The sequence below is a fragment of the Theropithecus gelada genome, chromosome 7b (genome assembly GCF_003255815.1).
Source record: "Theropithecus gelada isolate Dixy chromosome 7b, Tgel_1.0, whole genome shotgun sequence".
In the NCBI taxonomy this organism is placed as follows: Eukaryota; Metazoa; Chordata; class Mammalia; order Primates; family Cercopithecidae; genus Theropithecus; species Theropithecus gelada.
Window position 1 is genome coordinate 48,460,605 of NC_037675.1, and position 17,609 is coordinate 48,478,213.

At 33.5% G+C, this 17,609-nt stretch overlaps 1 protein-coding gene across 1 annotated transcript in view; it reads right to left on the reverse strand.

The window, feature by feature from the left end:
• The window catches only part of MDGA2 (MAM domain containing glycosylphosphatidylinositol anchor 2), an 849,182-nt gene that overhangs the window by 269,165 nt on the left and 562,408 nt on the right, over window positions 1-17,609 (reverse strand). The window contains exon 5 of the mRNA XM_025391973.1: window positions 15,539-15,671. Within this exon, the coding sequence (XP_025247758.1) occupies window positions 15,539-15,671 (133 nt within the window). The remainder of the gene's footprint in view (window positions 1-15,538; window positions 15,672-17,609) is intronic.

Here is a 17,609-nt window from a genome sequence, read left to right on the forward strand (position 1 = left end):
TTTGTCTTATATGTTTGTGTGAGATATTTGCTTTTCAGGCACAGATATATCAAGTTTTTTATTTTTATGTTTATATTGATATGCCTTCCACATGACTAATTAAATAAAAAAAAGCGGGGGGAAGAGAAAGAAAAAGATTCAGAGCGTCATTTGTTAAAGGTATCATTCAACATAAGAAAATCAATTAATATGATACACTACATTAATAGAATAAAGGATAAAAAACACATGATTATCTTAAGAGATGTAGAAAAAGCATTTGTAACAGTTCAGCACCCTTTCATTATAACATTCTCAACAAACTAAGAATGGTAGGAAATTACCTTAAATTAATACAATCCTATATGTAATTCCCACAGATAATATCATATTCAGTGTGAAAATCAAAAAGGTTTTCCTATAAGGTCTTAGGATGCCTGCTTTCACCACTTCTTTTCAACACAGTACTGTTTGTACCAGTCAGAGTAATTCAGCAAGAAAAAAGAATAGGAGGCATTAAAACTGGAAAGGAAGGAGTGAAACTGTCCCGGTTGGCAGAACATATGATCTTATTTATAGCAAGCCCTAAAAACCCTATGAAAAAATACGTCAGGAAAATTGCAGGATACAAAATAAATGTACAAAAACCAGTTCTGTTTGTACTATTAGCAACAAACTGTCTAAAAAGAAAATTTGAAAAACAGTCACATTTACAATAACACCAAAAAAATAAAATACATGGGAATAAGCTTAACTATGGAAGCAAAAGGTTTGTATACTAAAAACTACAAAACATTGGTGAAGGAGGTGAACCAAGACCCAAACAAATGAAAAGACATACCATTTTATGGATTGGAAGACTTAATATTGTTAAAATGTCCACACTGCCCAAAGTGATCTACAGATTCAATGCAATCTCATTTATTATTCCAATGGTATTTTTTACAGAAATAGAAAAAAAAATTCTAAAATTCATATGGAACCACAGAAACCACAAATAGCCAAATCAATCTTGAGAAAGGAGAACAAAGCAGGAGGTAGCCCACTAGTTGATTTCAAATTGTATTACAAAGCTATAGTAATCAAAACAGTAGAGCACTGGCATAAAGACAGACAAATAGACAAATGGAGCAGAATAGGGAGCCCAGAAACCAATCCACAAATATACGTTTGACAAGTGGGTCAAGAAAACACAACAGGGAAAAGACAGTCTCCTAGACAAAGTCAAGAGGTTTTGGAAATACTGGATTTTCATATGCAAAAAAAAAAAAAAAAAAAAAAAAATTAAATTAGATCCCTAATTTACACCATACACCAAAAGCAACTTAAAATGGACTACAGATTTAAATATAAGACCTGAAATTACAAAACTATTATAACAAAACACAGGGGAAAAGATTCATTCCATTGATCTTGGGAATTATTTCATAGATATAACACAATAAGTATAGACAATAACAACAAAAATAAACAAGTGGGACCACATCAAAAAAAAAAAAAAAAAAAAAAAAACCTTCTGCAAAAAAAAAAAAAAAAAAGAGAGTGAAAAGACAGTCTATTAAGTGGGAGAAAAAAAACTGCAAACCATATATCCAATTGAGATTAATCTTAAAATATTTAAAGAAATCCCAAAACTCAATAGCAAAAAACAAACAAACAAAAAACAAATAACCTGATTCAAAAATGGGATAAAGATTGGAACAGACATCCTCCAAAGAAGACACACAAATGGATAAATATATGAACAAATGCTCAGTGTTACAAATCATTAAGGAAATGCAAATCAAAATCATAATAAGATACCAACCCACACCTGTCAGGATAACTACTACTTTTAAAGAGAGACAGTAAGTGTCAGCAAGGATGTGAAGAAATTGGAAGTGTTGTGCAATGCAAAATGGTCCAGCTGCAATGGAAAACAATATAGAGGTTCCTCAAAATATTAAAACTGTGTCTACCATATGACCCAGTAATCCTACTTCCAGGACTGCTTATTTTTCCAAAATAAATGAAATCAGGATCTCAAAGATACATTAGGATTCCTATATTCACTGCAGCTCTGTTCACTATAGTCAAGAGGTGCACACAACCTAAATGTGCATCAACTGATGAATGAATATAGAAAATGTGGTATGTACATATAATGGAATATTATTCGGTGTTAAAAAATAAGCAAAGTCTGTAGCATGTGACAAAATAGATGAGCCTTCAGAACATTATTCTAAGTGAAAGGAGCCAGAAAGACAAATACTGCATGATTGCATTTATATAAGGTACCTAAAGTGGTCAAATTCATAGACTCATAGAATCAAAGGATGGAAATGTGGCTATCAGGGGTTGGGTGAGGAGGGAAATGGGGAGTTACTAATCAACAGGTATAAAGTTTAAGTCAAGCAAGAAGCATAAGCTCTAGAGATCTGTGGTACAACATTGTAATTATAGTCAACAATAATGTGCTGTGCACTTAAAACTTTAGAAGCATGTATTTCATGTTGAGTTCTTACTGCAATAAAATAAATTTTAAAAACCATATTTTAAAAAATAAATGTGCCAAGGAGATGGATTTAGTTCCAAGTTTTGCATGCAGTTAGAAGTCAATTTAATGAACTGACTTACAAAGCCATAAAAAAGTGTTTTACCTTAATAAAATGACAATTTTAAACTACAGAACTTGTAGTAGGTGTCACTACTTATTGACTTACCATAAATACTTAATGCTGCTTAGTACTGTTATTACAGATCTAATTTCAACAAGAGCCAATTCAAGCCTAACTATTCAACTAGCTACATTTCTTATCAAGGATTTCAGACAGTCAGAGCAGATTGTTGCCATGTTCTAGGACAATGCTGCTACGTGATAAAGGAGGTATTTATTTTTTGAATAAGATAATACTGTAATGAAATACATATAGAAGAACTAAATAGGTTACTACACAAAATGGAATATTGTTTTTTATTTTTGGAATATTGTTTAAGGAAATATTAAAAAGCAATAAAATCTTTTTAATACTATTTTTAAATGAAAGATAAAACATTGGCTCACCTCTGAATTCACTTCCTCTCTGTCAATATTTTACTTCTTGAAGCTACTGAAAATACAGCTTTCAAATTCTAGTTCTGGTATTTTCAATATAGATTTTGGTACCATCACATTTCTCTTTTTTATATGATTAATGAGCTACTAAAATATCCTTGTAGAGCAAAAACAAAAATACCATTTGTTTTCAATATAGAATTATTTTAATTTACGGTTTTCAAGTTCTTAATGTCTGTTTGTGTTGATTTGCCTATTTAACTCTCCAATGACTTGAAAGTTAGACCCATATTATATATGCTTTTTTTGAAAAAACAAACAAACAAACAAAAGAGGTATCTCACTCTGTTGTTCAGTCTGGAGTGCAGTGGCGTGATCAGAGCTCACTGCAGCCTCGACCTGGCAGGCTCAAGTGATTCTCTTGCCTCAGCCTCCCAAGTAGCTGGGATAACAGGCACGCACCACCATACCTGGATAATTTTTAAAAATATTTTTCACAGAAATGAGTATCACTATATTGCCAGACTGGTCTCAAACTCCTGGCCTTAAGCAATCCTCCCGCTTCTGCCTCCCAAAGCAGAGATTGGGATTACAGGTGTGAGCCACCATGTCCAGCCTACATATTATCTTTTGTTTGTTTGTTTGTTTTTTGAGACGGAGTCTTGCTCTGTTGCCCAGGCTGGAGTGCAGTGGTACAATTTCGGCTCACTGAAAGCTCCGCCTCCCGGATTCACGCCATTCTCCTGCCTCAGCCTCTCCAGCAGCTGGGCCTACAGGCACCCATCACCACTCCTGGCTAGTTTTTTGTATTTTTAGTAGAGACGGGGTTTCACCGTGTTAGCCAGGATGGTCTTGATCGCCTGGTCTCATGATCTGCCCACCTGGGCCTCCCAAAGTGCTAGGATTACAGACGTGAGTCACTGGGTCCAGCCCTACATATTCTTTAACTGTGGATCTGTATGCATACAATAATGCTTTCTTAAATGTGTATTCATATCTAACATTTTGCTTAAACACACAATGTTTAGTGTGCAGACCATGCATATTCACTGAATATTTGAGTTCCTTAAAATGTAGTATCTTTGTACAGTTCACAGTATCATAATTTTATATGGCTATCACATCAGATTGCTTTTTACTGATGATTCCAGAATGAACAAACAAAGCCACAAACATTACAGCTTTCTTCACATTGAACTAATTTAAATTTGAAAGACAATATGCAGTAAGGCAGGACTTTATTAAGTATTCCTGATCAAGGGAATTAGAAAGGTGTATTAAGAATATAAGGAATTTAGTCTCTGTTCCTCCTTTTTTCTGCTTCAAGACAATTGTCTTTGTAGATTAAATCCCAGATAAATAAATAACCCATATTACCTGCTTGCTTTTCCAATAGTTTTGTTTATGTCTTTTCTGTGGTACCTAATATTTTCTCTTTTCACTTTGGACATAGGTATTTTAATTTGCACTTAATATGTGACAATCATTTTGAAGGACTCTCATCTACTGTTACTTGTTAAATCAAGTTATATAAAATTACCTCTATTTGGTCATTTCAGAACTATAAACATTTGCCAGCAAAACAGTGAAAATGGGTTTTGATGAATTTTCTAAAAAGATACAACACTACCCAGTGATGCTTCATCGGGAACTACAAATCCTACCTTTTCCTCGGTTGAGTACAATGTCATAATGCCAAATCAAAGTAAAAAACTTTAAGAGTAGCTTCTTAAAGTAAAAACGTAAAGAGGAGCTTCAATTGTCACACCTATTTGTGCCCAAAATCTAATACCTTGTTTCTTGGTAATTTCCATGCTTATGAAACCAAGGCAATAGGTACCCAGAACATGAGGGCAAGGTTCCAATAAAAAAAATTCCTATGACACACGGTGCCTATCAAAAATCAATACTGCTGACTAACTGCAGATTTATTGGATAGAATATGATTGAAAATGCAGTCCATAAATGATTAAACAGTAGAATAGAGCAACTAAAGCAGAATGACTAAGGAGGTAGAAAAAAGAAATACCTTTGAAAAATATAAACAAAAGCATATTACTAAACAACTGGACATACCTATTTTCTTCAGCAACAGAACAGTAGCAAGAAGAGTATGTTGTTATCAAGAAAAAAATAAATATAAAGGTGGCTCTTAGAAGAGACTTTGCAGAAGCTGGAAATTGAGGGAACCCCTGAAACTACTGTGATGCTTTGGAAATAGATGCCACAACTATAGACCAAAACTACACACTGCATCCAGATGTACAGTCAAAGGTTGATGCTAATATATCTCTGATACTCTGCCTGTTCACTATTGCCCAGCGTACCAATCTTCTTTCCTATTAGTCCCTATAACAATGGACTGGATACACTATCCCGGCAATATGGACTACCACATAGAGTCATTTTTTTCTGATCTAATTAAAAGCTCCATGTAAACCAACGTGGATGTTTTAAATCATGCCTAGTTGTGGTACACATGCCTCTGTAATATTAACAGTGGCCCCAAGGCTACGTTTAGCTATACCGCATTATTAAATCCTATGACTGTAGCTAACGTCAGAAAATGTTTTGAAAGCACAAATATTTTAGCATGAAGATTTAACAAAAACGTGTTTCATCATATCAGAATATCAGAGGGGAAAAACCCACTCATTTATGACTGAGCCAAAGGAAAGCTGTTTGCACTTTGCCTTGTCTCTAACTTGGAAATGTATCCTATAAGTGTTCTTTGGAGAGATAAAAACCAGTTTCTATTTTCCTACTAAAACATTTTTTACAATTGTATTTACCTGGCACTGATTAGTACACTTGGTCTTCAGACACAACAAGAACATGTTTAGGTTTCTTCATTAAGTAAACATAGAATATTCCAAAAAGGCTTTAGAAAATTCAGCAGAACTAATGTAATAAACATACTCTAACATGCGTAATAATAATATAATTTACTTTTAATGGATATACAATTTTTATATTTACTTATTTTGCCAAATATTGACAAAATTTTGGAATTTAGCTATGATTTAATATTAGTTCTGAAACATACATATTAGTAGATAGATTCTATCATTAATACTTTTCACTAAATAGGAAGGAAAAAGGAAAATTGATGAGCTAGATGATATTTTAGAAAGTCTCTTTGCTTTTTTCACAAAGGATATTTTCAGTACACCCACTACCACCACCATAACTAAGAGCCTACTATTTGCCAGGCACTATAAACATATAATTTAATTTTATCTTCACAATATCTGTAGTGAGGTACAAATCTGGGGAAACTGATACTCTAAATGACTTACAGCTTGGAGAAGAACGTGGCTAGGTGTGCATCTTCTCTTAAGTTAGGATAAAATCTTCCTGACAGTGACTTTTTCTATCTGAAATATTGATAGCACAAATATTTGCAAAGATTCACTCAAATATGTGCATTAGGTCAAGAAATAACTTGCCAGTTAATTTTTAAGAAATAATCATGTAAGCCCCATGTATTAAAGGATAACAGCACCATCAGGTAATAATCTTCTCAGATTCCGTACGACTGAACTTTGCTTGCATGTACCTTGGGGCTCAAGGGCAGCTGTGTACTTATGGGCTGCATCTACTCCTTTGTAGCAATCTTATTTCCTCTGTGTTTTGTTATTGTTGTTATTGTCATTATTTTGCTAAATAAATGTAAAATTTTATTGTGAGCGTTCTCTTCCCAACATTATGTTACCTACCCGAAAGCACCTCATAAACATGATTTAGCAGAAAGCAAATTCAAAGAGTTGAAGGAATTGATCATAAGAGAACCAGAATCCACACCCAGCTCTTGTTCAATAATGCTTCTTTAGGTAGAGTTGTTTAAGGCTCCATATGCACCCACATTAAAAATTGACATTAAGACTTGAATCTTATATGGAGGTAGGCTGGATAGTTGATTAGTTCATTGAGTGACCAATTGTTTTGTTTTGGGAGAACTATTGGGTTTCCCAGGATGTGGGACTTCCACTAAGTCCAAGGCAAATTGGGATGGTTGCTCTGCCTAAAGATGACATTTTGACATAATCTATCCTAGTATTCGGAGTGAATAAGCAATATGACTGGCTACATGCACTTAAGAAAATAATATTTTGTATTTTATTGGATCTCCTTTGTTAGAGCCAGTAACCTATAAAAGCAAATTGTCAGTAAATGATCATGGAGCTATTCTTAGCCACAAGTTATATATGGCTAGCTCCAAAACCATGAAGAAATTGTAAAATGTATTTCTACCAAATGAATTATTGCCTATGATAATGCAATTCTTAGTATTTCACTAGACTAGTGAAACTCTGAAAAGAACCAAGGTTGGTCTACAAATCCATAATCTAGGAACAGTTTGAAAATTAAAAATTAATTGTTTTTAGTAGTATAAAAATCCTATTACTTTATTTTAGCATATCCTCGACCCAATCTACTGAAACAAATATAAAATACATGGTCTGAGCTTTTGCAAGATTTTCTCATGAATAACTATTTTAAATTTTGAATTATAATTATAATCTAAGAGCATATTAAAAATAATAAATACTTAAAGTTAGAAAAATATAATCAATGACTATCCTAGATGTTTGCTAAAACACAGATTATTGGATATGGTCCAAAGTATTTCTATTGTGAGATGGCTTTTAGTGTTGCCTTTCATTTGACTAAGGTTGTTTATTGTATCTGGATTATGATATCTTCTGGGAGAGTTACTAGTTTTTGGGGTATATTTATGTACGAACCCATAGTTTCCAGATACATTTGAATAAAGAAATACAAAAATTTCATTGCTAGGACAACAAAATGCACAGGTGTAGGGAGATCCCAGCAACATGTAAACTTCCTTTTACGACAGCAATAGAATTTTGAAAAATCTGGATCATCTTATTGCTCTATATACTGCCTTAGGAAAACCAAAGTTGAAACCTCACAATGACCATTGCTTCTATTTAAGATGTGCTGACTTATCATCATCTATATTCTTCCTCTCTGAAGTTACATTAGTGAAAATAGGTCATATATATGCTTGATTACCTCAGGAAATGACAGAGCACTGAAATGAAGAATCTGTTGAATATCAACAACCTTGAAGTTTCTTCATTTCCTAACAAACCACTATCAATTTCATAAATAATATTTTGTATTTATGTTAAACATTTGTTCTCCTAATAGGTTAGATATAAATATACTTACAATATGAATCATTTCTATAGATTTTAGTGGGAAATACTAGTATCTAACATATGCAGTGACAAAAGTCATCCATAAAATGATTGTGAACTTATTTCAAGATTAATCATCAATGATTGAAGCTATACACTGTAGGCAGAATAATGCTCTCCCCAAAAGATGCCCATGTGTTATTATTTTTGAAAACAAAAATGTTTTCTTCATTTTTAAGAAGGTGAAAAATAAGTTAAGAGAAGCTAACTATTAGTAACTTCCTAAAAGATTTGGGAACCAAAATTTAAACCTTAGACTTTTGAATGCTAAAACGTATGCAAAAGAGCTATAGGGAACATCTTATTCTCTATATCTACAATATTCTAATAACATTTGTTGTGTTCCATTATTGGCTGTAGCAGTAAACACTGTTGTTCAGATAACCTGGATTGTTATCTATGATAAAAAATTATTAAAGCACCCATATTTCCAATATTTTAGCACGTGAAACGTGAAAAGTCCAATGTTTTTTCTTCCATTTCACATATTAGCTTTGCCCTCACTGAAAAAGAGACTCAGGGGAAAAAAAATCCAAGAATAATGCACAAGTTCACTGACTTATCATTTATGTCCCTGCTGTAATCTTTTGACCATGCTTTTAAAAATTCATGATGTATTACAGGAGTGATATCTGTCTCTCCCTAAAATTTCATCTTACTTTCTTCCTTTAGAGTTGCATTCTTCATATTTCCTGAAAGCTAAGAATACAGGGCCATAAATGCTATCAATGGAGTCACTTCTTTAATTTGAGTTCCCAGTGAGGAATAGGCTCTTTAACACATCTGACTCATTTTCTTGCTTTGATTTAGCATATATTATAAACTTATGTCTGAAATTTTAAGGAAAAGCAATCCTAAATGCGAAGTTCACATTCAGTAATTTGTGAGTATTATAGACTGAATTGTGTCCTTCCCTCCAAATTCATATCCTGAATCCTGTCTTCCAGTGTGACTGTATTTGAAGACAGGGCTTTTACAGAGAGGTAACCAAGGGTAAATTAGGTCCTAAGGATGGGACTCTAATCAAATACGGCTAGTGTCCATATTTGGGACACTAGAGGAAGGGACACTAGAGCTTTCTCTCTTTCCCTCCATGAAAGCACAGAGGAAAGGTTATGTGAAGACACAGCAAGAAAGCTGTCATCTTCAAGTCAAGAAGATAGCCTTCATGAGAAACCAACCCTGATGGCACTTTGATCTTAAACTTGTGGCCTCTAGACCTATGAGAATTTAAATTTCTACTGTTTCAGTCTCTCAGTCTGTGGTGCTCTGCTATGGCAGCCCAAGCTGACTAACATAGAACATCATCATATGTATACCATCTATTTTCACAAATCTAAATAGTCCTTAAAAACTGTTATTGATGGTTAACTAGCATATCTAGATTCTAAATAAATGATTCTCTTGATTATCTAGATGCTATGAAGATCATCTAAACCCAAGCGGCTAGAAAAATTCATATGACTAAGGAAAATGGCTGATGTTAGTATTAAGGTGCAGGTTACGGCAAAATTTTTACTGTTACTTCCTCTTGCACTTACATTGGCTGTCTATGACCATAGGTGTAGCGTATCACAAGACAAATTGTTTTTGTATTTTGTTTCATGCTCACAGTTATCAAAAATTCTATAACTAAAATATTTTCTTTTTCATAAGGCTTAAGTAAGTTACTTAAATTCCTCTAAACATGAAGGGAACTATCATGAATAGATAACAGTATACAAAATGTGGTGGGGTTTTTTTTGTTTTATTTTTATTTTATTTTATTTTTTTATTTTTTTGAGATGGAGTCTCGCTCTGTCACCCAGGCTGGAGTGCAGTGGCCGGATCTCAGCTCACTGCAAGCCCCGCCTCCTGGGTTTACGCCATTCTCCTGCCTCAGCCTCCCGAGTAGCTGGGACTACAGGCGCCCGCCACCTCGCCTGGCTAGTTTTTTTTGTATTTTTTTTTTAGTAGAGACGGGGTTTCACCGTGTTAGCCAGGATGGTCTCGATCTCCTGACCTCGTGATCTGCCCGACTCGGCCTCCCAAAGTGCTGGGATTACAGGCTTGAGCCACCACGCCCGGCCCTACAAAATGTTTTATACTGAAATTCACAACAATTGCTGGGCATTTATAGTACAACTTCCCTAAGAGCTACATAAAATAATAAAAAGAGATAATAGCTGCCTAACATAGGCAGCCTAACAAAGCAGCCTAACAAAGACGTTTCTTGACCTCTATCTTCTTCCATGATAATTTGTTGAGACAAAAAGAAAAACAAAAACAGAGTAGAAGAGAAAGGACAAAAAAATGAAGAATAAATGAGAGAAGGAAGGAGGAGAAAGATATATATTTTCCCCCTATTTCTATAGCCAGTAATACTTTTATGGCTTGGTTCCTTGAATTAAATCCCATTTAAAGATGATATCTTAATTAGATAACGTTTATAAATGCTAAGGTAGAGCAGAGTAAATCAAGGGACTTATATAATTAGGCCAAATGAGCCACACCTATCCCTTTTTTATACACTTCATCATAACCTCTCAAGCAGGTAAAAAATATGTTTTTCATCCTAATATAGGTAACGTACTTAATTCTTATTTGCCTTTGAAATTGTGAGACATCAAGTCATTAAGTGCTTGAAATTCATTAAAATAAATAAAATTTGTTTTATCATATTCTATGTGTCCTAGTGTTGGTAACACACATAATATGAGAAACTTAAAATAATTTATACTCAGTTATCCTAATTATGATAATTTCAAAATACACCTATATTACCATCTAAATTTATAAATTTTAACAGGCTTATTTTAATAAACTATGAGAAATATAGCTACATTAAGAATTTACCAATCAAGGATCAAGGGAATATATATTCACGACAATTTGAATTTATGCTCCCAGGTTAAATATATACATATATATATACACACATGTTTTAAAGATAATTTACCAGTCAAAAGGTGATACCCCTTTTCATCCAAATATGAGTAGGGAAACAACCAAAACAACTTCTAGACCCTCCCAAGCGCTGTGTCAATTGATCAGGGTGCACGACAATAAATAAATAAATAAGTCACTTTATCTTTTATAAAATTCTATGCACTGTCTCAATAAATTTTAAGACAGCTAGATTAGGTGTGATACATAATGACACTTCTGTGGCAGGAGACATTTTCATAGCATGCCAAACAAGAAATGGGAGCCAACAAATTAATTAACACTTTCTATGGCTGATAGACAGTTATGAGTTCCATCACAATGCTATTTCATAGTAGGAAAGTTAAGAAACCACATTACTGGTAATTCTACAGATGACATTGACTTTACCATGACACCCAGACACTGCCTTTCGAAGCAATTCTAGAAAATTAATTTCTATTCACAAAATGGAATGGGCTCATGGAAACAGTAGGATAACAAAGACTACATATTACTATCATCCAAAGTAATTATTTAAACTTGTTTAAAGTGTACACATTGCAAGGTCATCTTCCAGAAAGTCTAATTCAGCAGGTATGGGATGCAGCCAGAAAACTTACTCCATGGTGTAACTGTTCCACTGTAAGAACATTTTAGAAATTTTTACTTCTATTATACATTATTTCCATCTTTACATCCTGTTTCATTTGGGCATTGTGCAAATCAGGTCCATAGACTAATTGCAATTAAAAAGTTGATGTGATTGTGGAGATGTTCCAATGGCATTTTGTCTCTACCAAAAGTACATTTATTAGCCAATTATTTGACATTAATTGTAAGAATAATTTCTAAACTAAAGTAAGACTTTTATAAACATATTGGCTTACAGAGAAGATTAACCAAACATATTTCAATATTTATAATTTTCTCCTGTCAATAAGGTACACATTTTCCTTGACATTTTGCAAACCAACAGTTTAAAATACGGTAATTTTACATACATCACTTAGAGATTCAAAACAGTAAGAATCACTAGGAGCAACTGACTTTCACACTGATTATAGCAATGGTAACTAATATTCCTCTTTCTCTATTAAAAGAGCACTGAAATATCTTGCATGCAATTATTTGTAGTTTACAGACCTATTTGCATGAGGAAGTTCTAAGCTTAATTTATGCCCTGTGTACTTTGAAAGCTACCTCAATAATTTCACCTATTTGAAATTCATAAACTCTTCCAACTATGAGCACCACCAGATGGAAAAATTTCCGAAATGAACCCAGTTTGAACGTGTAAAGTATGAGGCATATGACATGTCTGATTACAGTTACTGAAGAGTTGAACGGATACTAGCTTATATTTTTAAACTCAATTACTTACCATAATTCTAATACTTATTTTGTAGTGAACATCAATCAACATTTTTGTGAGATAATTTATAAAGGTGAATAATAGGTTTTTATGTTTGCCCAGTCTAGATACATATTAGCTGAAAAATAAAAAATGCAACATAAAGCTGAAAGGTTAAATAAAATATCTCTAGTTATAGCACTACTGTGCCCTCCACAGAACAGGTATTCAACAACTGTTTTCTGAGCCTTTTTTTTTTTTAATAATCACAGAAATAAAGTCATCCAATTACTTTAAAAGATTTCAGAAATTCTACCACTTTTCCCGGTAATCTTCCCCTTTTGGCTTTAAGGTATGAAGTCCTTATTTATTCCTAACAAAACACTCTGGATGAGATTTAAGTTCATTTTCTCCATCTCTACGAAAACTAAGAAGAGCTGTCAGTCTCCTATTTAGAATAACTTTTCAAACATTGGAGTCAATCTAGTCCCCATTCCTTATGAGCTGTGGGACCTTGGAAAATAATAAAAATCACATCTACAAGATAAATATATTAAATATAATTTTATTGGTTATCTTTGTCTTTAAAGAATTTTTGTGTATGTCAATTTAGTTCATTCTCAAAACAATCCAATGAGGATGTTTCATTACTGCAGGACAGTTCATTATGTGTCAGATGATAGAAAAAGACATGACAAGAAAAATCTGTTTATGTTCCTATAGTTATAAAAATAAACTGAGATAAAAAACACTAAAGACTTTAAAAATTAATAAGGCACTGCTAAAGTGCAAGGTGGTAACTTAAGTAATAATATATCTCAGTGTTTTTTCTTCCTCATTCCAGAGTAATGCTTTTATTCAACCCATAGGTCATACTTTCATTTTATTTTTAATTTTCTCTCTGGATCATATATATTTCAAGAAAAATATCAAAGAAGCTAAGAAAAACAAAATTAGTTATAAGGCACAATGCATTTCATGCCAAGAAGAATAACATAATTACAACCAGTTCTTATGTGTTAACCTGTTTATTCTTGTTTCTCAATATCCAATTTCCCCTTTTTTAAGTCAGATGATATTAACTTTTGTAAGTCCCAAGTCCACTAAGATTTTATATTTCTATTTTTTTTTCTGCAACATAATTTCCATCAACTTTTTTTTTGGGGGGAAACAGACTCTCGCTCTGTTGCCCAGGCTGGAGTGCAGTGGCACTATCTTGGCTCACTGCAACCTCCACCTCCCAGGTTCATGCCATTCTCCTGCCTCAGTGTCCTGAGTAGCTGGGACTACAGGCGCCCGCCACCACGCCCAGCTAATTTTTTTGTATTTTTAGTAGAGACGGAGTTTCACCGTGTTAGCTAGGGTGGTCTCGATCTCCTGACCTCGTGATCTGCCCACCTCGGCCTCCCAAAGTGCTGGGATTACAAGTGTGAGCCACCACGCCCTGCCTCCGTCAACAATTTCCTACAATTATTGATAAAGTTTAATTTTCTCTCATTGTTCTTGTACTTTAATGACTTTTAACTGATATGAAATAGAGCATTCTCTAGTTTAAGACAATTTAAATCTTAGCCAAAATCAGTGTTCCTATCATTGCTGAACCATAGGAGGGTCCCAATACGTTTGATGAATAGAAAAATTAATCTATAAATGAATGAACATTTCAAAATCTTGGCAGCTCGATGGAACATATGTTGATGAACCAATGCCGTAGCTGACTTTTTAAAATATATTTTACAATAAAGTCCTAAGTTTCATCTTTTTACCAACTAAGTTGGTTGGATTTGGTGACCAGCTCTTTGTTAGAAGAACTAGTAAAGTGTGTTCCACATGCTTTATATGTATCCACTCTAATTCTTTCTACAACTTCATGAATTTATGAGGAAATCAGGCAAAGAAATGTTAGGTGACTTGCTCGACAAGGTGCAAAAGCTAGTAAGTGGCACAAGCAGAGTCTAGACCCAGACACAAAAAAGCCCATACTTTTAGAGATTTTTGTTAATGGGAAAAGGGTCTTTAAAAATCTTTAGTTTAATATAGTTACTTAAAAGTAAAAATTTATATTAATTGACACAAAAAGTTGGAGTTTCTCAAGACCAGTTCAAATTTTAATTTATTAAGGTGATTGTTTAAGCACAATCATACAAAATATGTTTTACTCATATACTCTCTCTTTGCTCTTTCATTCATCAATTTATTTTTAAGATGTTTATCATTATTCTAGGGTCTATATTATTGAACAAAGGCTAACTTAAGTTTCAATCCTATTAAGGCTTTAACTTTTATTTTATTTTTTTTGAGACAGAGTTTTGCTGGTGTTGCCCAGGCTGGAGTGCAATGACGCGATCTTGGCTCACCGCAACCTCCGCCTCCCTGGTTCAAGCGATTCTCCTGCCTCAACCTCACGAGTAGCTGGGATTACAGGCGCCCACCACTACGCCCAGCTAATTTTTGTATTTTTAGTAGAGACAGGGTCTCGCCATGTTGGCCAGGCTGGTCTTGAACTCCTGACCTCGGGTGATCCACCCGCCTCGGCCTCCCAAAGTGCTGGGGATTACAGGAGTGAGCCACCGTGCCCAGTCATTTTCTACAAAAATACGGTTTTAAAAACATCTATCTGAAATTACCTATTAGTTTTCTTGACTTGACACAAAGCAAAAGAAAGATTATTTTACTTAACTCTGAAAGCACAAAACTCATTTAGCAACTTCAATCATGAATTTTTATATGAAGCATCTAGTATTTCTCAAGAATATTTTTGAACAGGATATATGCTCATTAGTGACATTTTAGAATGCAATACTTTAAAGAGCTATAATATTGTATGTTTACATGTAAACATATTACATGGAGTATATTACAATGACATTTTACTGTGTCCATGTATGAAGCTTTTCAGATATCCCAGGATTTTCTGGGAATAAAGGTGCTTATTCCTACATACACCATAGAAATAATTTGGTCTTTAAAAAGTTAAAGAGAGTTTTTAAACATTAGTTGTAGATAAGATACATGTAACATATGGAGATAATTCCATACCTGTTTTATTGGACAGTCTAAATGACACCATCTTATCAGGAATATTACATACGTTCCTCACTGAAGCAATGCAGCTATAATTAGCATAGTCCTGAGGTCGAAGATTCTTTAGTTTTAAGATCTTTGTTTCCCCCTGAAAATGTAAAAAAAAAAAAAAAAAGCATTAGAAAAAGCCAACACAACCAGAATGAATGAAACATCACATTACATTGTATTAAATCATATTATTATGAGAATATGACAGGCTGTCTTTTTTTAAGGGACATGCCCTAACTTTAAAATAAGTTATAAATGAATTAACTTTAAAATAACACTGCATTTAAAAAAAAATACTGTAATATTAAGTATGCCTGGAGATAAAAACTAACAGACTACAATGAAAATTCATAACATTTTCTTTGCAAACTAGTTTCCCCAGGGAAAAAGTCTATTTCTGGTGGTAGTTACACAAATTATTATACAAGGATCAGAACAGTGTACTTAATAATGGAGTGCATTCAACAAACACTGCAATCTATTCAGACATTGACGTGAGAAGACAAAGAAAAGAATCTGAAGAAGAGCCAACAAATGAAACACAGTTGTTAGAACAAAGTTAATTAAGTAAATCTAATGATAGATAATTAAATTTATAAACATAAATATTTTGTATATGGAGCAATGACAGGTGACAGATCTAAAACTGAAGGAAAGAAGCATTCATGAGTGTTTCTATATTATTATTGTTCTTGTTATTTCATGTTCAAGAGTTTAAGGGCTAACCCTCCAGGTAAATCTGCACAACTGTAGATAGATGCAAATCAAGCAAGTGGCCAGAAGTATCTAACAAACTCTTGATGAGCCAAGAAAAACTTTGTAAAAACATTGGATTGAAATTGCTGAAGGGAAAAAAAGAACATACAACAAAATTTAGTCTCCTGCCCAATTCAAATTAGGTCCCCTGGACTTTCTTTGCCTTCTAAAGTTATTAATGCATTATCTCAAAACAGTTCTTCTTGTAAATAACTTACTTATTTTGATGGCAAAATAGTGTCCCAGTGATTTTATAGTATTAGGGATACTATAAAAATTCAAAATGTTAATTTTTTTCCAGATAATGTGTGTATGGAACAATGTGTTTCATCACTTTACCTGGGTAACATGTGTCGAGTTCTAAAACTTGTAATACTTTCATATGTTACTGAGGAGGACTGGAATACTTAGTGACTTACTACATAAAAACACTGCTGTTCATTTGCAAGAAAGCTTACCCAGACATAGGCACACAGTTTTGCAAATGTGTCAAATGAATCTCTATTCTAGTGTGCATGGAATGATGGTCATAAGTATTTTCATTCACTGTCCAAATTCAGTCTTAAATCAGTCACTCCTTTAGCATTTCCCTCAGTGGTATAAAAAAAAAATTACCTTTCAATATTTGTTTAGAGGAAACACTGAATTTTTAACATACAATAAAAATAAATGTATCCCGTACAAATATACACAGAAGTCTATGCATTTCTAGAGTTTATACATAAAACTATTACCTTGCGTTACAGAATTCCCATACATGATATAAAATGCCTAGAAAATGTGCTTAGCTAGAAAGAATAGTTGAAAGAAAATGATATGCTAGAATTAGTCAACTCAGATAATTTTTGAATAAAGTGATACATCTTACCTCTCCTACCTTTGTCACACTTATTGCTCAGATTTCTTTGCTTTTATTTCTCCTCTCTATATGACTAGTGTTATTCCTTGGAATTCTACTTGTTCCATAGTTAACCTCACTTTATAATATTTCATTAGGTGGCATTATCCTTGCTGATGAATTTCTACTACAAGCTCTATTTCTTGCCCCACTCCAAAGTCTGAGCCCCCATTCCAGAATTCTCCCTGAAGTTTCAGATACACATAACAAATGTTTGTCAATATGTCCATTCTGATGCTTCAGACACATCTAAACTCAACATATCCTAAACTGAACTTCAAATCTGTTCCTTTAAACCTACTCCTATTTCTGTAAAAATTGTAATTTACACCTCAGCAGTTTAGACCTTATCAGTTATAAGTTCTTTACCTTTCTTTGGAA